This window comes from Montipora capricornis, chromosome 7 (genome assembly GCF_036669925.1).
Source record: "Montipora capricornis isolate CH-2021 chromosome 7, ASM3666992v2, whole genome shotgun sequence".
NCBI lineage: Eukaryota > Metazoa > Cnidaria > Anthozoa > Scleractinia > Acroporidae > Montipora > Montipora capricornis.
Window position 1 is genome coordinate 5,241,345 of NC_090889.1, and position 25,000 is coordinate 5,266,344.

The 25,000-nt window shown below is 37.1% G+C and overlaps 1 protein-coding gene across 2 annotated transcripts in view; it reads left to right on the forward strand.

The window, feature by feature from the left end:
* Nucleotides 1-25,000, forward strand: part of LOC138058017 (protein NEDD1-like) — a 31,368-nt gene that overhangs the window by 5,401 nt on the left and 967 nt on the right. The window contains exons 4-15 of one of the 2 annotated variants that reach the window (XM_068903914.1): nt 3,160-3,300; nt 5,092-5,321; nt 6,246-6,334; nt 7,124-7,227; nt 9,780-9,993; nt 12,833-12,910; nt 18,065-18,525; nt 18,811-18,907; nt 19,313-19,508; nt 20,998-21,064; nt 22,132-22,260; nt 22,564-25,000. The exon at nt 22,564-25,000 is cut by the window's right edge and continues 967 nt beyond it. In XM_068903914.1, coding sequence (XP_068760015.1) covers nt 3,160-3,300; nt 5,092-5,321; nt 6,246-6,334; nt 7,124-7,227; nt 9,780-9,993; nt 12,833-12,910; nt 18,065-18,525; nt 18,811-18,907; nt 19,313-19,508; nt 20,998-21,064; nt 22,132-22,236 — 1,782 coding nt within the window. In that variant the 3' untranslated portion in view covers nt 22,237-22,260; nt 22,564-25,000. The remainder of the gene's footprint in view (nt 1-3,159; nt 3,301-5,091; nt 5,322-6,245; nt 6,335-7,123; nt 7,228-9,779; nt 9,994-12,832; nt 12,911-18,064; nt 18,526-18,810; nt 18,908-19,312; nt 19,509-20,997; nt 21,065-22,131; nt 22,261-22,563) is intronic. The other variant, XM_068903915.1, reaches the window with a different exon arrangement.

Sequence of the window (25,000 nt, forward strand, 5' to 3'; positions counted from 1 at the left end):
TTTCCTTATTGAATTAATTTGTAGGATTTGGCCTTGTGTATTGATAATAATGATAATCACATGACTTTTGTTGGGCATAATAGTTTATTATTAATTGTGTCCCCCTGTAGCATCATTTGTGCCCAAGAAGATCAAGAATGCAAATGATGCTACTCGGGCCGCAAATAAAATGTATTCCTTCCAAAAGTCATGTAATGTTATTATTTTTTGTCTTGGGAACCTCAACATCCACTCTAAAACTGTGGGTGCTTACCATTTAGGCAAAAAATCAGGAAATTTCTGTTTGAGGTCAAATGGAAAGGCAATTTTCCAGAAAAATCTCCAGTAAACCACTTTTTCTGTTCGGAACAGAATTCGGAAATTCCCTTACCATTTGCGAGAATCGTTCCGTCTCCAGGCCCTTTCTCACAAGATCGAGTAAATATGCGCAATTGAACACTGGTAGTAAATTGGAAATGCCATTGGAAAATCGCTTACCTTTATGCAACGATCATTACATCCAGATTATTTAAGCACCTTTGTATGTCTCTTTTAACCTTTTCTCTCCTAATATTGGGGGCCACTTTAGCTTTCAACAGGTTAATACGAGAAAATATGCTACCTTTATGCTACCTTTAAAATTAGATAGTGGGTAACGTGAAGTGCTTAAAGTAAAAGATATCTTTTGCTTATTTTAAAGACCTTTCAAAGTGATAAAGAATGGTCAGGGTGCAAAATTAATTAAAAAATCCAGTCACAATGTTGCGAAAAGATATGAAATCTTTCATTTCTTCATTTAATAAAAGCAAACGTAGCAGCAAAGTGGTGACTGCTGACCCTTTTGTTTCAAAATAGGGAAGGTGGAAGCAAGTCGCAAATGCGACTGTATTGGTTGCAATTTCAAGCCCTGATGGTGTTTTCTATTTTGGAATACCTTCTCTAATTCCAGAAATATTCAAGTTTTTGTTGAAAAATTGATGGCAATCACTGTAATTCCAAAAGTGAGAATATCTCTGAAAGCAATGGAGTAATGATATTCAAATTTGGTACCAGTAATTTGTACAGTACCATGCGAAAGTCAGTTGACAGTTTCAAGGCTTGAGTTAGAGAATCGAAGATTCAGTTTTGAGATTCTCCAAAAAATTTTTCAAAGATCTCGATTAGACATTTTGAGGTGAAACATAACTACTCGAAAGCATTTAACAATAGCGTTAGATGAAAGCTTTTGACACGCGGCCTCCTTATTTACAGACATACACTACAGTATCAAAATAAAAATTATTTTTCATGATGGCTTCTACTGTATGCGCAATTTTTTTTATCACCGTTCATGTTTTCTCAACTTCAGTGTTTATAACTGCCGAAATGGTAAACAGCCCTAATCCGGACGCTGAAACATTCTAGGAAACACAGTCATAACATTGAGAATGATCTTCGGTAAACAGAAAGTGGTGGCTGAAGCCTTCGACCGAACATACCAAATGTAAACAAACTTGAACAATAAATTCAAGTCGGAAAGTTACACGATACTGTGCGTCACAAAAATTTTAAATTTTGTGAAGACCATTTTAATTTATCTCCAACTGATTCTTGTGCTGTCAACTAAGTTCAGATGCTTTGAGTATTCTGAAGTAGCGAGCATAATTTATCGGTACCGAAGACTCCTCGCTGCCATACACTGGAGAGAGCTAATTAAATATTCAAGTTGAAATCAACAATGCGGGCAAAAAAAGTGACCGATCAATATCACGAAACTTACAACGCTACAATCGATTGTAGGTAAACACATTTTTTTCAAAAGTATGCAAAATAATTCAAAAGGGATTGAACAACGAAAATTTACATGTCTTGCCAGAATTCCTGACAAACACAAAAAGAGATGGAAAGCTACAGTGAGATAAAACCCCGTAAAATAGACTAGAAGAGCCATGTGAAAAATTAATCAAACAAAAAGTCCTTTGTTTTCTACACTCCAGAGTCTCGAAAATTGTCTCGAAAATGTCTCAAACGTTTTGAAACTCGAGTAGAGCTTCAATCCGTGAAGTTTTCGAGAATCGAGGGATTGTCAACTTACTTTTGCACTGTAAGTTGTACATCAGGTGAGGCACGAAGTGACACCCATTGAGATGTTGCCATGGTCACACTCTTTTTCAGTCCCTCTCTGCAATGAACCGAATATTGCAGATTTTGAACAGATAAGTACATTCAGATGGTCAGATTTGGAAAGCATGTGCTGCCCATAATACTTTACCTCTCATTCCTGTGGAATTTCGTTTAAAAGCTTACCAAGAGTGAACCCGTCTTATTACAACAGTAAAGGATAAAATCAATCCTGTGTTAAATAGACCCATCGGCAAAAAATGGTTTCCATGGCAACAGCATAGTGGGTGTCATTTTGTGTCTCACTTGATGTACATCACTGCTGCCAAGTTTGAACAGCACCCATCCAACATTTTGAGAGACATTCTTAATTTTGTGATCTATTACAGTCACTGTAATGTTTGAGACATTGTCAGATTTTTTTTGAACAAAAACATGAATATCTCTGAAACGAGAGAGGGTATTCCAAAATAAAAAAACATCATTCATCATTTTAAAAGGTCTATAATATAAGCAAAAGATATTTTTTACTTCATAGACACTTTAACTGGAAAAAGACTAGAAAGAGCCATGAAAGTTCTCTTTGGTAACTAACGAATCATTGACGAATTTATACTGTAGTTTTAATGTTGTTGTTGTTTTAATGTGCTGTTGTTGAGCCCAGTTAAATTTTCTGGTGACCATTTTTTGGTAAAACAAAAAGGCTGGTTCCTGGAGGAAAAAACAATGGACAATTGACTGAGATGCTTCTGACTTACTGGTTGATTTTCTATTGTTGATGTCCAATATTACTGTGAAGCTAATAATACATGCAATTTCATGTAACTAGCCACAGCTGAGCATTTTTCTGTGTTTTGAATATGTGTAGCTTTTACAAAACATTGTCCGATAGGAAAATGCAAGAGACAATATCAAATTGACGGGTTTGGTTGTCTAGCTTTCGAAACAGGAACAATGTTTATATATAATATATATGTGTAATTTCAGGCACTGTCTAGGTGGTTGTGATGAAATATTTTGAATCTCTAAAGCCTTATTTTTATCAAAGTGAATTCATTCCTCCGGAATTTTGTTTTTAAGGATCACAAGGATGTTGTTTCTTGTTTGACATTCAACTGGAATGACACGTCAATTGCGTCAGGATCTGTTAATGGTGATATTCTTCTTCATAATGTAATCTCTGGACAAGCTTCCGATCCTCTGAGACTCGTAAAGACACAGGTTCAGTTATTTACTTGTGTGAAATATGTACATGAAATACTCTTGTGTGTTGAATGTTATAACAAGAAAAACAAAATAATCTAACTAAGTAAGGCAAAATACAGTGACAGTAGTAATGCGCTGATCAAAATGACATGCCTTTGAATTACAACTCCTGGCAACAAAAGCTTTTAAATACTACATCTAACCACAAGTTAATATTACTACGTGCCAATGTAAATAACTGCAGAGCCACATACACGTACCAAGTACAAATATAGTTGACAGCTCACACACATAACACTGCAACAACATGAAAAATTACATTAAAAAATTGTCTCAGAAGACTTCGATTCTTTTGAGCACCAAGACTGAAGAGTAACAAGCGCAACAACCTCTTGCTATTTCCACCCAGGAAGAGAGTACGGATACTTTCAGCTTGTCTGCATAGTCTCAGCCTTAACTAATTGCAAAATTTAATTAATTTTTAAAAATTAATTAAATTTTGCAATTAATTAAAAATTGAAACCTGCAATCCTAGACAAAGACCTGAGTTGAGACCTATTCCAATCCATAATCCATAATCCATGGACCATAATCTGAACAGAAAGCTAACAATACTGCCTTCTGCTGCCTCAACCAATACATGTTTTTAGGGCAATGTGCAAATTATTTTAGCATTTTCATTATCTCAATCTTTTTCGGAGAGGCAGTGTGTGGTTGAAAAGCTGTAATAACAAGATCCACTTTATGAATTTCAAAGTGAATATTAATTAATTTTTTAGACATACAGTAGACAAGCTTTGTTAGGATTTGGGTTAATCTGCTTTTTAAGCCATTGACCCCTGGGAGTGAGACGTGACAGATTCTACTCTGTCTAACACCTTGAACAATTTTACTCGTCAGTGGAGGGCGGTTTAGGATTCAATGGGTTAACGCCCCTTCAATTCCACTCAGAAACTATGTCCTCTCTAAACTGCACTCAGTTGGGGTAAAAAGTCAAGCCTGCAAATAATTTTTTGCTATAATCCTGTGATATGTCAGGCTAGGGTCAAGGTTTGACCTGACATGCAGCCACCCTGGCCGGACAAAAAAAAAATTGAGTGGGAGTGGGATGCATCTGGCAGACCATGTTTTAAATTGCCTAGGGTCCCGTTTTCATCTTCTTGTTTTTCTTTCTTTTTTTTAATTTTTAAAAACTTTTTCAAATTGTTGAAATCTTTTGCATTGTCTGTAGCAGCCAAAACATGGTAACCTGCTATTTGATTGACAGGAAAATCCTTGCGTTTCGTGATTTAACGCCAGACCTGAAAGTATTTCTGCTCTAGCATGATTGGAATCATGTACATGGTCTTATGAAGTAAAATCACGTAACGTCAAGTCAAGATTCATGGGGGAAGACACAGTTGCTTTCAGAGGAATTTTAAAATACATTTGTACAAATCCTGAAATGTTTCAGCTTTTGTTTGTGCAATGTAATACTCGTAAGACGATGTGAAATGCAAGCTGCAAATGAAAACAAATCAAAATGAAACTTAGGCATCATGCTTAAGGGCCATATATTAAAAGGCCACCTTTGCATTTGACTTTCTGGAATGAAAATATATTTTCTTATTTCACATCGTAACAGAAGACCCCAGTCAGCCTGTCCAGTCAGACTGATCGTTTGCCAGTCAAAACTTCAAATTTACCGGACAAATGTCCGATGACCAGCGCTTATCTGCAGGCTTGAACGTGGTCAAAGAGTTAATTATTGTTCATTTTGACAGTTAGAGATGTAGATAGGTTTTAATTTTCTGTTTTATCCATCAGGCTGTGAGAGATATTCAATTTTCCCACTTCAAAAAGAGTTTACTTGGTGCTGTCAGTGATGATTCAGCTCTCAATCTGTGGGATTCCAATACACGGAAACTTTTCACATCATTTACATCTGATCATAAAGCTCCCGCAACTGGACTGAGCTTCTCACCAATGAATGATATGCTTCTCTGCAGTGTGGGGCTTGATAAACGAATCGTTTTTTATGATGTTCAAGGGAGGAAGTACGTATTAACTTTCTTATGTGATTTTGACTGAAGCAAACAAACAAATTGAGACTGAAGCAATGGATATTGCATGTTGAAGCCACTTCACCTTAATGGGGGTGGCTCTTAACTACCAAACTGTTGCTATGGACCCCTTCAAATAAGTCCCTTGAGTCCCTTTAACAACAACTGGATTCACTCGAAAACTATGTCCCCATTAACTCTACAGTTACCCTTTATTGCCAAGTGTGTTCTCTTTAACATTTCTTTGTCTGGTTCGACTCACAGCCATATTTGGTAAATCATGTGACCAACCAAAAATGTTTAAAAACTCAGCAAGTTACACATACCGTAACTATGTTTTTCACAACTTTTTAACACAGCAGTAAGAGAACAGTCTAACACAAAATCTGTAGCATTAATTTTTAAAAAAGTAATTAATTCTCAAAACAATTGTGACGTCGTAAGGCCCTCCTTTGATGCACTTTTCAAAATATCAGTTCCATTTTTTGTCCAAATAGAAATTCCATGCTACAGTTTACGAAAAATGATGGGATGGGACGGTTCCCATCCAGTGAAAAAAGCCCCTCTTCCTTTCATTTCCTGAGAGTTTTTACATGTTTCTCACTGAAATGCATGGCAGAGGATTGGGACTAGTTGCACATTCACCTTCTGATTGAAGTGATGTCAGATTTCTGTTGAAAAAGTTACTTCAAAGAGTCATCCATGCAACCTTTTTGGTGGGCCATTGACTCAAAAGCTTCCCTAGCAACCATTGTCTTTCTGTAGTTAAGTGCCACCCCCCTTAACATTGGTTTTAAACTTCAATCTACTACATGTAAGTGCTTTTTGCATTAATGCTATGTCACAATAGATGCTTGTACATGTTTCTTATCATCAATAATTTTTTTCTATTTTTGTTCTGTTTACATGTACCTTCAGGTCAGTGAAAGTTATGACAGCAGAATCGCCATTAACATCAGTTGATTTCATGTCTGATGGAGCCACTCTTGCAGTTGGGTCAACGAGAGGTTTGTGTCGGTACAAAATAAAATTAATTTTCATGTTTTGTCAGTTCTCTTTGTTTTCTTTCTTCATTTCAAGTTTAAAGTCCCTGTGACGCTTATTTTTTTCCCTGTCATTTTCAGTTTTCGTTTAAATATCTATAGTGTCTGGAGTGTGGTAATTAAAAAAAATTCCTTTATGGTGTATCCACGCCTTTTGGCGGCGTTTGATTTATATGCAAAAAAAACTGGCCAAGCCAGTTGGGCCCTGGTAACTAATGACATCACATTTCCTCAGAAAGAAAAAAATATAAATTATGTGCAAAAGTGTAATCTAGAGCATTTTGTTAAGTTTTATAGAAATGTCGGACGATAGTTACCCTTCATCAGATGCTGTGAATGTTTTGATGATTCAGAATGGAATCTGTTGTTACTTTCTTGACTTCTTTAATGTCATTAGTTATTAAGACCCAACTGGATCGGCCAAAAATCAAAAGGATGCAAAAACGTGTGAATACACCATGAGGGAAAGTACTACACTCCAGACTCCAGGGTGTTTCTAGATGGCTCTTCTGTTGCTATGGTAACCCTTTATGTCACAATATTGAGCAATAACAATTTACTCTTGTTTCGTTTGGTGCAACAATGGACATGTACCTGTTACGTTTGCTTGTCAATAATTCTGAATTATGTAGTTTTGTGAAAGTGTATCATTAACCCTTTGACGGCCTAAACCGGCCAGACTTGTCAATGGGGAACCTTTGGGAGTCAATGGGTTAAACTAGTTTAAGCCATCTTATGGTGTTCATTTCATAGGTAAAATCTACATATATGACCTGCGTAGTGGTTCCACACCGGTAAATACAACAGTGGCTCACAAAACATCTGTCCAATCACTATCATTCCATTCTGCAACAAAGGTTTGTCCTTCGCTCTTTTATACTTGTTAATGATTGAGCAAACATGTAGCTGTTTAAAATTGCCGGGACACTGTAATTTATTCTAACAACAAATTTGTGCTGTGATTGAGATTTTTTCGGGTTTAAATATTATTCTTTTTGTCCCAGTCATAGATTCTTTTTCTTTTATTTGTTATTTTAGAAATACTGTTTTCCCTGTTTTTGAATACCATAACCTGTGAGCACACTCTCTCTCGAGGGGGTGAGGGTTTTGAGGAAAGAGCTCCCCCTCTTTCTTCCCCCACCCTCTCTAGAGAGCTTGCTTCCAGGCTATTAATACCATATTTACCTGTGTATAAGTCAACCTTTTATGACACAAAAAGCCTAGCGCCAAGTTCAGAATGGGCAGAATCACTGTATGTTCAGTTGTCCTTCAGTAGCATGACAATTCTCAAGATCCTGGATAGTTCTGACCAGCTAAATCACAGGATCACAAACATTTTACAAAAAGAAAACAACCCAGTACATGTCAGGGCACAAAATTAACTATTTTCTCAAGGAGACATTTGGCTCCAGACTGTTTTCTAAGTGGTCGCTAAGTCCATAAGGTCAGTAGCCATTTTTTTTCCTCAGAAGCAAAAATGAGCTATATGAAAAATGCCTTTAAGAATGCTGATTTTTTAAACTTAAATCACTCAACAATAACGCCAAATGAGAGCATGCGCAAAGTACTGCCACAATTGTGAAATTATGGAATGTTGTGAGCCTGCAATTAGCATTTTTAGCAAAACTGACACTTCACTCCACAATATACAATCATGTAGCTTTTAAAAAAATCAAAGATGGCGTATTTTGACATGTTCATTACGATTTTGCTACAAACCTCAGGCGTTTGCACCAATTTCTCAAGCTTATTTTAGCGTTATTTAATTGCATGGTACATGTACATAAAGGTTGGATATACGGAACCCAAAGAGTTCTGGTCGCCACATTGGCGACTAAGTTTTGAATAGATCTTGGTCGCCAATATGGTAAAAAAAAGAGTGTTGGCGACTGTATCGGGCCCCATTTCATGCCCTGCGTGTTGCTCACAGATCATACCATAGGCAGCCCAAGCTCGCGTCACTACAGACAGCCGTTGAGAATTTAAACGCGTTATAAGACTTTGTATGGGAAATCAAATGTCGTCGATTATAAAGCCTAAAAAATGCTCAATTTAACTTTCATTCAATAAAATGAATCAAAATGACTCACCTCTGGTGTATTCTTGTGCCTTTTGGAGCTTATTTTACAGTTTCGGGAAGTCGGTGTTTTCAATGTTCTAAGACGAAGTCAAGGCTGCACACTACGATTCCGACCGTTGTCAGCTCAGAGGCGGTTTGCATCTCGAAAATCCATCCCAGCCAAGATTTTTTCACGCAAAGCTAAAGCCACATCATTTGCGAACCTCCGTGAATGTTTCATCATCAAAAAACCCCACTCACTTGGCTGGAAATGAGCATTTTCTGCTTCGATTTCCACGATAGCTGATGAATTTAACTGCAAGTGATCACCGACGAGGACACGGAGCTTGGGTCCGAGGTCAAATTAACTCCACCCGATGGAGGTACAGTCATTTCATGTACCACACTTACCCCATTGAGCATTTTTCAGGCCTTGTAATCGACGATATTTGATTTCACATACAAAGTCTTATAAGGCGTTTAAATCCTCAACGGCTGTCTGTAGTGACGCGAGCTAGGGCTGCCTATGATCATACTTCCTCTGACAAGGTTTCTCCCATAGCATCGCAGAGCGGACATGCACCAGAAACAAGTGCCCCATTTCTAACACCAACCTGTGCTTACAAAGAAACACCATCTACAAAATCACATTTAACAACTGCAATCAACAATACATTGGTAGCACTACACACTTCATACACAATCACATACAAGAACACTTCAATAAGGAAAACTCGTCCACGTAGAAACACATCAGTCTATGCATGCCAAAACAAAGACTATAAACTAAGGTGTGGAAGTCAAGAGCACGTTTATAAGAAAGTACAAACCTACCCTGAAAGTGCAGTGAATTTGCGGAACTTTTCTTTAATGACTGTGTTAGCATATCTGAAGATACTTTTTGTTCTGTGACACTTGCTCATTAGCTCATTTTATGCATACTTAACTTTATTCATATTGTGTACATTTTAGATTCCTTCACTTTTTGCACCTTTTACTTTTAAGTTATATTAACTTGTATAAAATTATAAGCTCCATCTTCTTATCCTTGATGATGCCGTTGATTGGTGAAAGATCAAGATTTTTAACTCTTTTTTTTTACAGTAAAAGCCTCATATGAATTAGCATAATTATCATCTTGAGTATAATGAACACACTGGAACAGGTTGGCTTTTCATTTGGCGGCAAGATACTTGTACAAATCTCAATGTTGAAGATCCTACCGTAATAATGGGAAGAAGATCATCTTTTTCATAATGTAGGGGGTCTTTTGGAGTTATCTACCCAAAGTAACAAAACCAGCAAGTACATATTGCACACCACTCATAAAGTGCTTCAACTTAACTGCAGGTTAATAGCCTGACCAACAGCAAGAGTACAAAGCCAAGTTCTGTGGTGAATTCTAAACCTCAGAAGCCTCCTGAGCCACTTGTGAACACACCAAACCCACAACCTTCCTCGCCAATAACAAAGACAGACCAAAAATTATTGACAAACACACCAACACTGAAGCAAAATGGAGTAAAGGATGATGAGGAGGACATCTTTTCACCTCTCAGAGAGAGTATGTGAGGGTTCAAGGGTATAAAGTTTAAAGTAGCTGGAGGTTACTGTCAACCCAGAGGAGGAATGAATAGTATCCCAGAAGTAAAGTAAAGTAAAGGAACCATATTTAACGTCAATAACTCGTAACAGTAATTCAACTGACAAACCTGAGGTCGACCGTGCGCTCATTTTACTCCCCCCTCTCCATCAGTGCTCTGTTTTACGGGTATTTAAAGCTATTTAAGCTACACTGAAAGGAAAGAAGTCGAAACAAGGATGCCAGGTCCGGGAATTGAACTCAGGACCTCTTGCACAAGGCCGCGCACTAACCGAATGTGCCATCCTTGCTCCTACACTCTTTTCGGCATCTTGTTCCAACGGGAATAGCAAAATGGCCCACTCACTTGATGACATATGTGATCTTCGTGAGTATTTCGTAAAATTTTGTCGATTATAACAGTGAGTGATTTGTGCCTGTCAGTACTTCATCACTTTGTATTTAATTTCTGATATTTATTCATGAAGACTCACGGAAGACAACTAATGTGGTTGTTTCACGATGTGATCACTGACCCGAAGAGAGGTCATGAATAAAGTTGTTTATACAGTTGTGGATTAGAGGTCTTTTCCAAATATGGACTTCACTCATGCAGATTGATGGTGAAATGATATTTTTGGCGGAGGAGTAGCCAGAAGTACCCACATTTTGTCATACTTTCGGAGTTGAAGATTTTATCAAATACACCAGTTTAATGAGCCTGCAAGTGGCATTTGTGATTTGATCATTGCATTTGAAAGCAATCGCACAAACACAGATTTCAGATTTAACTCACTTTTCTTTGATCACCTAAGGAATAATTAATTCGAACCAGCAAGGGAGACGTACACATCCACAGTTCGACTCTCAACAACATCGGGTACTATGCATTGCCGCTGTTCACTCAAGCACTTAATGTAGGTCACATAAGCTTCTCTACTTTTTAATGTAGCACACGCAAAATCATTCAACTTGACGCCATATTTTTCTTCCGACACGTAATGAAGGTATAACATATAATTTTATGCTTACGAGACGAAACCTTGACACCAAGGTCTGTTTGTAAACACGACATGATAATCTCCAGCACTGCTCACCTCTGCGTTGTGGCTGGAAGATACTAATTACTTCATGATTTCAGTTGATAATATAGAAGGAATCGCTATTCATTATGGGATACTATTCATTCCTCCTCTGCTGTGACAACCAGTAATTTCAATAACTACAGGGAGCTGATGAAAAGCATCGGCTACTTTTTGTTGTAAATTGCAAAAAATTAAAGGCAGACCCTTTCAAACCTAAGATTAAAACTATTTGGACAATGGCATCATGAACTCGTTGAAACAGGATCATCAAGTTTGATTTTGAAATGTAGCGTATGAGAATGTTCTTTTAAAAATGGTGTACCCTCAGACACTGTTGATATAGTTGGTTTCTCTACTCAAACCAGCTGCTTACTTCAAATTTTATTGAACCCTTGGTCAACCATAAGGCACGTTTTACATAAGGCACGTTTTCAATCATTTTGTTAAGAACCACCCAACCAACCAGCTGTATGTGCCGGTGGAAAGCAAAAAAATTTTTTGAAAAGTAGTGAAATTTTTTTCAGAGATTGAAACTGACCAATAGTGACTTATCCACCAGGGGCCGGTTGTTCGAAAGCCGATTAACGCTAATTCCAGATTAAAAAGTAACCAAGGAGTTTATTTCTCTACTCCCAAATGCTTTTCACCGCTGATATTTGGCGAAACGTTACATTAGAAGAAGTCAATCTTGAAAAACAAAAATAAGCAAAGGAAACTTTCACCAAATAGTTGAAAACATAAAACAAAAGTTTACGCTAATCCTGGATTAAGTTAATTGGCTTTCGAACAACCGGGCCCAGATATAGAAGATATTACATGGCCGTGGGGAGATACGAAATTTCTCTTAGAGTGTTAAAAAATATTTCACACTTCGCTTACTTCCTATCTCCATGCAGCCGTGAAATATTCTATTTATTATGTAAACACCAATGAAATACGGTGCAATTTTTATATGTAACCATGATAGTAATGTTCAGTGATCTTTTCACGTGGGAAGATAACATGTTGTCTTCACGTGTGAAGATATCGTGTTTTTGCGCAAAAGCTCGCTTGGCATTTCATTGGTGTTTATATAATAAAAAGACATCCAGGCAACTGGGGTTTGGACTATATAACATTCTTCAAGGAAATAATAAGCTACACGTACATGTAGCGAAGTGTTTGAAACTTTTACGAAATTTGAAATAGTAGGACCACAATTCCACTGGCCAACTTTAAACTTAATTTTTTTTCAAAAGGCTATAATAATTATTATTAGCATAATCTTTTAGCTTACGATAATTCTAAAATTTATGATAAATTTTATTATAATCCATTCTGTGGTAAGAAAACGACTCTTCAACTTTGCAATCATGGACAGTCTTGCATTTGTGTTCACTTATTGCTGAAAGTAAAGCTTTTTACTGGTCCTTTATTTTATTAATAAGTTTATTTAGTTTTATCAGTGAATTATAGCTTTCAGGGTGTCTTAATGACCGATTCACTTAATAGCGATTACGGGTATCCAAAATATGCTGTTCTGAAGGTTGACTGTAACTTTATCAAGCACAACAATACATTGTAAATAAATAAAGGTTATTGGTAATGAATATTAAGGAAAACTGTAACATCGTCACTGTTATAATGTAAAACTCAAGACCTTGTGCATAGTTTTCCCAATAAGGAAGACTGGCCATAAAGTAACTGAATTCCATTACATGAAATCTCATTGAACTTCACTTTTTGTGTGTTTTCAGTTAAAACACCTTTGATTAATAACAAGCAAGTCAATACAACTGCATCTTATAACTTAAAGGAGAGCAATCCACCTGAAGGTATGCACACTGTATATAATATTTAGTTCAAAGTGGTTCTCACTTTTGAAAGGCAGGTACCAGCCTTAAGTTCAAAGTTAAACATTACAACTTGTATAACAGATAGCTAATGGTAACAAATCCAATCCAGCTAAGGCATTGGCCAACACGTTGGTTTACAGTCAACCAGCTGTCAGTCAATAATAGTGTCATTCAACTGCTGACCGACACATCAGTCATCAACAATCTTTTACGAGTAAGTCCGTCTCATACATCAGTAAAGTGATTATTTTTCCTTTAAAGTGCTACTGCAGTAATTATTGAAGTAATTGCCCCAACATCTGGGCCAAAACCCGAGGAGCCAACCTAGAAGTTCCATGCAAAAAGGGTAAATTTATACATTGGTAGATATTGTTGGGGGATCAATCTCAATTTACTCAACCAGGCACACAAGGTGGTATCGGTATTGCTTAATTTAAACAGGCATGCAAGTGTTATTGGTATTGTTCCACACGACAAAGGTGTTTTAGGAGTCACAAAGTAGAAACTCGCCAGGAGAACCAAAGTTGTTCGGGTTAGCGATTGAAAAATCAAACATTGGAGCAGATCTGATGCAAATCGAGTTGCTTGGCTCAGAAATTGATTTTGTCCGGACAAAAATCAGAAACAGGGGTGACATGTTCAGCGTATAATTTAAACGTATCTCAACTGCCTTTCATACTATCTTAAGTGGGGGCAGATTTAGTGAAAACTATTACTAGTATTAATTTCCCTTAAAAAGAAGTTAAGAAATAAATGATTATTTTCAACTAAATTGTTGGTAAGAAGAATTCCCCAGAATTGATCATGTTTGTAGATTTCTTTTGGTGCGGAGACTTTCCATATCTGCTCTTTCACTGCTATCCTGATTTTTGTGTCTTTGTTAAAAAAATTGTTAAATCACAATAAATTATATAGGCCAATTTGGAAAATACCATGATAGTAGTCTCTGTTTGTACCCCCAAATTTTGCAGAAGCATTGTTTCCAGTTTCTCTTGGGACTTACAATGGTCCCAAGAGAAAACAAAAACAATATTATGGTATTATGGTATTTTCCAAAGTGGCCTATATATATGTACTGGAGCAAGGAAACCCTGATATTGCTTGATAGTGTATTTGAAGAGCTACGTGCTGTGCAGTCACATAGTAACTGGATAGAGTTCTGTTCAGGCCTATATTTTTTTGTAGGCTGAAATGTCACCCTCCATGGGAAAAAAGGAAAAATATGATAACAGACAGTGTCACAGCACCCTTCCACTTTACAACAATAGAAAAGAATGGACTCTAGCACATTAGTTTTTACATTAAGTTTTCTTGGGCACAGTACTTTATAATATAATTAACAATTATTCTTTGAAATCGAGGTGATTAGTGGTAGAATATTTATCAAGCCGCAAAGCGGTGAGGTAAATATTCTGCCACTTTTCACCGAGATTGAAAAGAAAAAATTATTGTTTTAGTATATACTCACGAAGTGATCTCAACAACAATTGCAGAAAAAACCATCCAAAGTCGATTTAATTGGCATCTCAATTCATGCGTGGAAAACGTGCAAGCGGCACAAAGCACGCACAAAAGTGTTTACAGAAGCTTCAAACATGGCAAATCTAAATAACCTTCGTTTATATCCTTGCCACAAACAGCAAAAGGGTCATTTAGCACCATTTAAATCAGCAATCCAAATCGAAAGTCTGCTTGTTTAAACATTTTCACCGTTTGATCAAAGTTTTTGAGGTTTATTTGAAATGGAAATTGAAAGTGCAGTTGCTAAAGGATCCACATGAAATGGTGGCTCTAATTGAGGTGAGCGTTGGTTTGTTGTAAAATAACCCGTCTTGTTTCCTTGCAACTATGTGGAACTTTCTTAAACATTTTTTTAATTCCTCGATTTCAGTAAGAAATTCATTTTGGTGGGCGACCAGCCCACCAAAGACAGAATTACTCTGAGTGAAACAAATCGTTGGTGTGAAGATTGTTTAATAATTATCTGGAAAAATGAAGTCAAACACTGGTTGGCAAAAGTATGAACTCTTCTCTTACCTTTGAAAACTTTCAGGCCAAATTTTGTGGCCTTCTTTGTCTTCTGTCGCACAGCATCATTTTGTATTCTCAATATTTCCAATTCATAAATGCTGGCGAGTTTACACCAGCCATTTTGTTTTGTTTGGATCAAGCATTATTCACTCCGTAGGGAGTGAATAATGCTCAATTACTCTGAGATAGTGAACCAATCAGATTCCTTGAAACATCAAGATCACTGAGTGAGTATATACCAATAATTATTATTATTGTGCTTTTGTTTCTTGTCATATGCTTTAAACAAGGATGTCCACTACCATCCTTTTTTTGTTAACACAACCATTCAGCCATTTTCAGCAAATGGTTTTCCCAGAAAAGAGAGAAAAATAGTCACTGTGGCACTATTAGGTTTTTTAATTTCTTTTCCATTTACTGGTAAAATAATATTACAAATCATTTCTTGTATCATTTTTGCCTGTACTGTGACAAGAGAACAGCATTTAAGGGAATTTTACTATAATTATTATTATTGTCCGTGTGTAATCTATAATTAATAATTAATTGATTATTTGCAGTTTAGCCAGACAGTATAAATATTCACAGCACCACAGGGGTGAGCAGGTACAATTTATTAAATGTACCTGCTTTTTATTGTTCTTGGAGAGAGAATGAATTGCTGACTATAATAATTATTATTGTCCCTGTGTAATCTATAATTAATAATTAATTGATTATTTGCAGTTTAGCCAGACAGTATAGATATTCATAGCACCACAGAGGTGAGCAGGTACAATTTATTAAATGTACCTGCTTTTTATTATTCTTGGAGAAAGAATGAATTGCTGACAGTACATTGAAAATTAACTTTGCAGAAGCATTGGTAATGGTATAAAATCAAAGTTTACTATAGTATAGCTGTGGTGTCAGTCAGTGTTCTTAATTGTCTAAATAGTGTGAGAATTTGAAATAAAACAATTGCAGGTGTCCCTAATTCTTCTGTTGGACTACTCTTGGAGCAGGGACATGTAATGAAATGATATTTATAAGCAGCAAGACCACTTATTATGCCATTGACTGTTAATGAAACTTAATTTACCAAGGCTTTTTAAAACTGAAGAGTTTGTTGATTCACTAGATCGCTTCTGAGTAGCTTTGTACAACAACTTTTACTTAACATGTTCACACACAGCAATTTGCATTGTTTTCAGAACAAATAATAAAATTTGTCCAGATGTTATGGTCAAAGCAAAACATTTTCATTTTTGTGGTAAATTGGTTTCCCAAATTGTCAAGTGTATATTGATATCATTAACTTTAATTTGCCCACTTTTGTGATGCAATTATGTGGTTCATCTATCTTAAGCTACCTTTACTAATAAAACCCCCACGTGTTTCGTATAGGGAAAAAAATGCCTGAGCTCTCAAGTACTGGCTGAGGTCCATACTCAAGACCTAACGCACGGCTATTCCTTAAATGGACTGACCTAGCCCGTTGAATAACGTTTTTATTTATTTCTAAATTGTATTTCTAGAGGGTATGAGAAACTAAGCTTGATTGGGTTTCTTCAGTGTTGAAATCAGTTATCAAATTGAGTGAGTTTTCAAAAGACGTTAATGGCAGAGCAAATGGGGAGCAGGGATGGTGCAGTGGTGAGAGCACTTGCCTTCCACCAATGTGGCCCAGGATCGATTCCCGGATTCTATGCCATATTTGGGTTGAGTTTGTTGGTTCTCTACTCAGCTCCGAGAGGTTTTTCCCCAGGTACTCCGGTTTTTCCCTCTCCTCAAAAACTAATATTTGCAGGCGTAGCTCAGTTGGCTAGTGCGCGGCTTTCAGAGCAAGGGGTACCCAGTTTGATCCTCGGTGACTTCAACGTCTGTTTCCACATTCCTCTGATCCGTGTAGCTATAGCTTTAAATATCCGTGAAACAGAGCACTGACAGAGGAAGAGGGGTAAAGGGCGCACCGTCGGCTTCCATTGATACCAGTTTCGTAACTGGAGGCACTACCAACGTTAAATAAATTGACTTTACTTTGACTTTGCCAAGAGAATTATTGTCATCTAGTGGTTTTATGACAAACAACACTGCTGGTTGCCATAATTTTGCTGTTAGCAATAAACACATATGTAAATCTTAATATCTTTTATTATATGGCTGGTGTTTGTAGCCGATATAACGCGTGCTCTGATTGGCTAATTGTGACTGAATTGTAGGGCATTATTCTCCCGTAATGCACACGGGCCGATTACGGGCTTGCAAAAACAAAGCAAAAGGTAATTTAAAAACCAGATAATAAACTACTTACTAACCGAGCTAGCTTGAGCCGTACTGGGGAATATTGGCCCTCGGTTGTTTTTGTACAGACCTCGCTGCGCTAGGTCCGTACTGCCACAACCTCGGGCCAATGTTCCCCAGTACGGCCCTTGCGCTCGGTTAGTAAGAAGTTAGTTTATGCTGATGTCCGATCTCACCCATACATCGCTTTCTTGTAAGGTGCATTTGAATATGTCAATAGAAAATGTGCTATATAAATTCATTACCATTAATTTTTGTAATGATAGCAAACTAAGGGAAGAAGGTTGATGCAGTGGTAACAGGACTCATCTTCTACCAATTTGTCTTAGATTTCACATGGGTCTGTTGGTTCTCCAGTTAAGGTGTGAGAGTTGTGGGGGTTTTTGAGAGCTGAAGGAGTTGTTGGAACTAATGAAAGCCAATGGTCCACTGAAGTATTTAAAAGAAAGGATTGTTGTGGCTGTTGTACCACAGCTGGAAACACAACCCATTCACGTCACAAAACGTACCACATTTGATAAGACGATGTGCTTGGTGTACTTTTGAAGTTTGAACTTTTGGTAGTTTTTATTTTCTCTAAATATTTTCGAAATATTGAGAGGTTTATTTCCCTGCCAATTTCAGTAGACTAATGTCTTCCCAGCAACAGCTTGAACAGCTTTCTTGCAGAACCTTCAAAATAATAATATGAAATAATGCACAAACAGCTTATTGGTAGAAAAGAATAGGAAAAAAGGGCCTGAATAGATAGGCACAAATGAGACCCAGAGCCTTTTGGTATCAAATGGTTTTGCTAAATTTGCTTATTTTTTGTCATAGTGTCAGGAGTGTTCTCTCCAATTGGCAGCAATTTGTCTGGCACCAGCAATCAGCAGCCAATGCATCCTACCAGAGGCTCCCCAGCTACAGCTAACAGCAATGCAGCAGCTGATATGCAAAGGACCACAGATCAACTGGCAGCTGTAACTGGAAATACTGTGTCACCCCTGAAAAATGCACGATCATCTGCTACAAGGTCACTGACAGAACTTGGTACTGCTAGGGATCAGGCTTATGAAAGTTTGCCAAAATCATATTCAGACACCAAGCTGATTACAAACAGCAAGAATCCCTCTAATGGGATAATAAGTGAGAACTTTGAATCAAATAGAGATTTGTACCCATCACCAGCAGACAGTCTTCTAGCAAATGTACAGCGTAATATGAGTGAAGATATCAGGCCAGTGTCAAACAGCACATTACCTCACACAGAAGGCAGAAGGCCTTCAAAAGAATTTTCAGTAAGTTTGTCTTTTGTAGTTTTGATGCACCTTCTTGCTTCATTATGTTACTCTCTTGTAATAAGTTACACCGTGTGGCATTCATGTTTAAAAAGTGACTGTTGTTAGAATCAGATCACATGTTTTACTCTAGATCACAAGACATAACACCCTTAGAGCATTCTTGGTCATGATGCTCTACATAATTTATAGTAGAATATTAATGCTTAAGGTTATGTAGAAGGTTGAGTTTGCACCATTTTATTTAATATTTAAAACCTGTATAAAGGCTTTGTTATGTTGCAGTCTCCACATGGATCTCCATCTTCAATCAGACGACCGGCAGAAGGAACAGAAATCGCTAATTACATGTATACGACAGATAGACCAGAATTGCATTCAGGTACGTGTTCGTGTATTGAGTAAAACAAAAACACTTGTTTGTTTGTTTGTTATTGTTAAATTACACATACAAATTAAGAATAACAAAGGGAAAGGGATGTCCTCTTCTGATTTTAGAAAAGGTTGGCAGATCACTGGGCCACTTCAAATTCTCCCTACTAGAGACCGAAAGTGAAGCAACAGGGGACATACGCCACCTGTAGTCCAAAGTGAAGTTGATGTGTTAATTAAAAGCAAAAACAAGAATTGAACCCAATTTTCAACTTGTGATTTTTATGTTGACTGCTGAGCTTTTGGCATCATCCTTAATGGACCAAGCACAGTTGGTTTTCGTAGTTTGAAATTCAAAGGAAAATCATTCTGTTTAGGAAATCCATTCATCTAACAGACAATTATCTTGTTTTAGTATCACCAGCACAAAGCTTAATATTTGACAGTGTAAAACAGAGAACAGATCCATCAGCCAGTGGGACTGTTGGTCTGGCTGCATCACAAGACAATGCTCCTGATATGGCTGGTGCTGCAGCTAATTCTGCAGGGATGCTGCCATTTCAAGTTCAGTTTATTAAAAATCTTATTGATGAATCATTGGATGAGTTCAGGTGGGGATTCACATACAACTCCTCTTATTGCGAAGAATAGTAAAAAAGCTATTATTACGTTATAGTCAAAGGGGCGCTGTCAAGGATGCGCGTGCGCAAGGTTTTTTAGTCAAAACTTGAAAAATTTAGCCTGAACTTTTCAAGTTTGGAAAGGTGCAGACAATAAGGTGACCACTGTTGCATGCAGAATTTTAAACACGGCAGGACGCACAAATAGTGATTCAGTCTCCTCAAGAAAGCAAAACAGAGCAGTCAAAAAACCAATACAGTATCTACAATGAAGAGAAACATTTTTTAAGGCATGAATTCTTGAGAAATTCAACGTATGGTGAAATGGAAGTGTGATTCATTTTCTCTACAATCCAGGATCAAAGTCCATCTTTGCAGCTCATTTCTAGCTAGTTTCTTAAATGTCAGAGACCACCAAATCATCGTTGGTTCATAAATGTTTCCTCTCTTCGCTCTAAAATGTGTATTTGAATATTTTGAAGAAAAACATGCATTTAGAAGAACTGCATCAATTTGGTTGAGTTTATTTGTTGCATGAAGTACATGTATAAAACCGCAAGCGGTGAGTAAAACACGGCTAAATTTTTTCTCTGCTTACCATCTTTCAAAGTCGTCTCTTGATAATGAATGCCCCCTCTTTCAGCTTTAAAATGGCATGTTAATCTTGATATGTTTGGTTTATCTCTGTGAGTGCTTAGACCACCGGCAGTTTTCCCGGTCACACTTCACTGAATTCAGCTGTTCGTGAACAAACATGGCATGATATTGGTGTTTGCTTTTATTTCTTGGACTTAATGCTTTTCTAAAGCCGTATTTAGTCAAGGCTGAAACAGAAAAAGCAAACAATATAACATCTGTTAAAATCTCTGCATGTGAAAAATGGTACTGCACATGTCAATGAATGTCAGTGCCCCTTTAAGGTGGAACAATTTGTTTTTATTGTATTTAAAGGCACCTGTACATATGTAGAGTTTCAGTCCAATAATCCTAGTAAGACCCATTTTAATTGGCCTAAAAGATTTTTATTACTTTTTAGTTAAGTTGTCAATTTTAAATACTAGTAAGTGTCATAGGCTTAAGTAATTTAGGGCTGAGGATTTTCCAAGGGTGCGGCCCACCAGACAGTCTCAAACAGTGTCAACAGCATCTCTAGAAAAATAGCTGGTACATGGAACAAATCATCCAAGAACAAAATCTAAGGAAGAATCATGACATCTTCAATCAAATTAAAGGATCATTTTTTCATAAGTAGTACATTTTAATCTTCTTGTTTCTTTGTCAACATTTTTCTTTCATTAATAGAGGGCCATCATAATTTAATAGAGCATATCATTCAAACCCACGACTAGGTGATTTCACTTTACTGTGCTATTAACTATACTACTATAAGTAACTCCACTGTTACTTTTTGCTATTAATTCTACTTTTCAGTGTCACATATACTTACATTTGATTCTTTTATGTTCACCATTTATTTCAGAGTTGCAATTCACAGAGAAATTGTTAATGTACAAGTTGAGATGCTTAGGCAATTTCAAATTCAACAAGTGAGTGCATTCTTGAAACAAATATTTTCTTGCTTGTGTCTTGGACTCGGAATTGGCACTGTGGCTGAATACAGACAATTAACATCACAAAGTGTCCCTCAAATGCTGCTTATCAAATAAGGAAAAACAGCTGTATTTACCCTAAGCTAAACATAACATTAACCCTAAGTTACACTTACCTTATTGTTGGAAACGGGTAGCAATGCTTAGCCCTTAAGGGACGCTTTGTTTTGGACATCAAAATCAATGGTGCATGTAATAATATTAAATACGTTTCCGGACACAAGTGTAAAAGCTTCTTACACTTTATGCAGAATAGGCACTGTGGCTGAGTTGTTGGGGTCCTGTGATTGCAATGTTGATTTTCAGGGCAGGCCTCAAGTCCTCCTTCTGACTGCTAGCTGAAGATGGTCTGAGTAATCCCCAGTTCAACTTCTGGCTACAGTTGTTCAAAAGGTGGATAGCGCTATCCACTGGATAAATCACTACCCAATGGATAGCGCTATGCACCCTTCGAACAACTAGGGCCAGGGCTGCATTTGTGAATACCCAACTGGTCTGTTACCTGCCATTTTTATTCTTAATTTTACTTCTGTGGCCACTGATCACGCACGGGTCAAGAAGCACTGGTCTTGACTCGCGCATGATTAGCAAAGATAATGTGAACTGGAGAAGGCCTACACGTGTGTCCAACTACTGGCGTTTACAGGTTAAATGCAGTGGAGTGGAATGGCCCTGAAAACCCCAAAAGAGGATTATTCATTTAGGTATATAATTTATTTCTAATTATCTATACCACCACATAGCCACAGGAGAAAGGCACAGTCATTAATTCCATTACAAACGGGTATTTTGTTAAAAAGGAAACATTGCTGTGTGTATCAATATGGATTAATTTTGCATGTTCTTGTTTTCGCATGATCGACACACCATTGGTGATAAAAGCAAACAGACATTGGGATGATAGCTTTGCCTTTCTAAAGAAACATGTCCTTTGCTTAAGAGAGTGCCTTACTTATTGCTATTGACAAAAATGGTTAAAGATTTTCAATACTTTTGTTGAACAGAATGAACTCAAGGGATTGATAGAAAAATATTCAGTAAACGAAGCCTTGGTGTTGGAGATTGAGCGTTTAAAGGAAGAAAACAACAGACTGAAATCAAAATACTGAATATAATGCCCTGAAACAAATATGGTAAGTAGACTGTCGTATGAACTTTGCACGACATGTAAAATCAGATTACTCAAGTGAATCAAATGACTTTCTGGCCAAAGAAAAAGTTATTGTTAACAATATGGTGGTTGTTAATATTGAACGGTGAAAATGGGTTTGTTATAGCTTTGGTTTTGGGCAACTGTTTTTAATGATTGGTTTAAAATAACATGCCACATTCTCAGCTAATGATTAGGCCATATTTTCCTGCCCTTAGAGGTGAGTGAATCATGATATTCTGCTTGTTTTATTGCTGAAGTGATGAGTTTGTTTTTGGGTTTGTAGCACTCATTTGATAAACTGCATTACAAAAATGAAACAAAGTATGGCTCAATTGCTTACATGAGCAGCAGATCAGTAGCTGCAGCAAATGGATGAGTTGACTCAGTTGGTTGAACAGCTCACTGCCGTGCAAGAGGAGGTCATGCGTTCGACCACATCCGGCCATCAACACTCAAAATCATGAAATAACTGAGGAGCAGGTGCTGTCTTTGTAATGGCAGCTGTGAATGGTCACTTCAAGTTACGGCAACAAACTGAAGGCCCCTTCTCACAGCACAAGTGCGCATTTTTGAAGAACCGGCACCATGCAAAAACTCATGCATCATGTTGACAGAAGAGTCCATCATTCCTAATTAAAAACTGAGAGTTCTAAAAAAATTGAAACTGTAGTACGTCAAACCTTTAAGATAATATTGACAGTAGGAGGAAATACGAAAATATTGTAGCTTTTTTTTTTCACAGCAGAAAAGCTGTAGTCGACTATCGCAAGGGATGATTATTGCAAAGTTATCCCGAGAAATGAAATTGCTCTTTGGGTTGTGCTCCACCTTGCAGGTCTATGTGTATCCATCCATCCAGGCAAGGAAATGGCTACCATCGGTTTTCATGTGTTTCTGTCCTTAAGGTCCGTTCGATTGACCCTATTCCGGAGTAAGAGTCCGCGGAGTGATGATTTAAAACGGTATGTCTGGCGTTTTGAAGCAACAAGGATAATAAAGATCTTTTTAAAATATCATTTTAGCAGGTGTTTGACAATTTTAATGTGATTGTCCGTAAAAGCCAAGGATTTCTAACTTTTACTTCACTTATTCCTATTCCGTAATAGGGTCAATGGAACGCATCACCCGTAAGATTGGACTATCGGTATGAGTAAGACTTCGAAAGCGAGTGCAAGCTTAACAGTTTGGAGCACACCGTGTTAACCCACCTGGCTGAACAAAAATTGTTGGACGATCAAACATGTTCGGTGAACCAACATTTTAGCGTTTGGCCACCATTCAACATGTTGTAGTCTCTCAGCCAGCATGTTGCAAGCGCAATGTGATTAGAAATTGACTCGATAAAAGGATGTTTGTTACCGTTTGGCCACTCCATAATTTTCAACATGTTGGATCATTCAATATTTATCGTTTGGCCAGGCCTTACAAGGGCGACCTATAGATTTATAACCATACTCCAGTCTAAAGGTTGTTATTAAACTTAAATTCCTTTATTTACCCAAATGATTAACAACAAACCAATAAGGAGTTTTCACTGTGTAAGATAATCTTCAATTGTTTTGGGGCGATGGTGGCATTATGTTGAAAAATAAGTATTTATGCTAAGCTACTTATTGTGGTTGGCAGACAGGAGAATTTTTTCCGAGGAGAAATTAAATTATTTATTAACTTTAAAAAAATACCAGGTTTTGACTGTTTTGCACGTTCAGACACATTCATGAAAGTGTTTTCTTGTGGGTAATTTTGTCCTTCAGAATCAAATATTTGCGAGAGTTTCACAACTACTTAAGCCTAGTAGGTGGTTATTAGGCTCTGTTTACAAGGAGGTAAAAACGTTTGTCGACCACTCTCCTCAAGGGGGATTTTTGGGAAATTGAAACTTAGATAGAAAATTAACATAACAAGACTTTATTGTTCGGGGACCGAGGTGAGTTGGGTTATCTTATGAAAGTATTTTGTCCTTTAAGCTGGAGGTTTTGTTCAAATGACACTGAGCTATTTTTTCATGTTAAGAGATTTAAATGTTCTTGGAAACACTATTTCAACAAAATTACATTTTTCAGCAACAATTAACTTTTAACAAGGCATTTTAATTGGGAGGGATAATAGTCTATGAGCCTTACTGTATAAGTGCGAAGTTGTTCACAGTAAAACTGCATTTACAATACTTTGCAGAGGTATTGAGAGTGAATCGACGAATTTTTGCTCCAAAGCCATGCGAAATGTCGTTTTCCTTGTCGCCATCAAACAAGTTCTCAGGTACTCGGAGTTTATGATAATCGTGAAGTAACGACGAAAAGAAACATTGTGGCTTACAGTTGGTATTCACTGAGATAAAAAACCTCAGTACCATCGCAAACATTTCGCACAGGGTCTCGACCTGGAAGTGAGGCTTAAATAATTCGGCGAAGGTTGGGTGATTGTTGTGAAATAATTTGGATATTTCGGACTCTTAAGGAGCAACAAGGTTAAGGTTTCAACAAAAGTAGTCTGTCCAGCTTTATATTGGCCTAGACCTAATATGAAATAAACGGTGACGTGGTTAAGTATGCCATTTGAAAATGAGACAAGCTGCGCGCAAGATATAGTGTGTGTGGGCATTTCGATGGTAAATAATATGTATTCAGCACAAAATTTGTATAGTTATGGTAAAGGAGAGGACTAAGCATTTTTGTTGTTAAACTGAACATGAAAAGGGCGTAATCGCGTCTTTTTGTCAG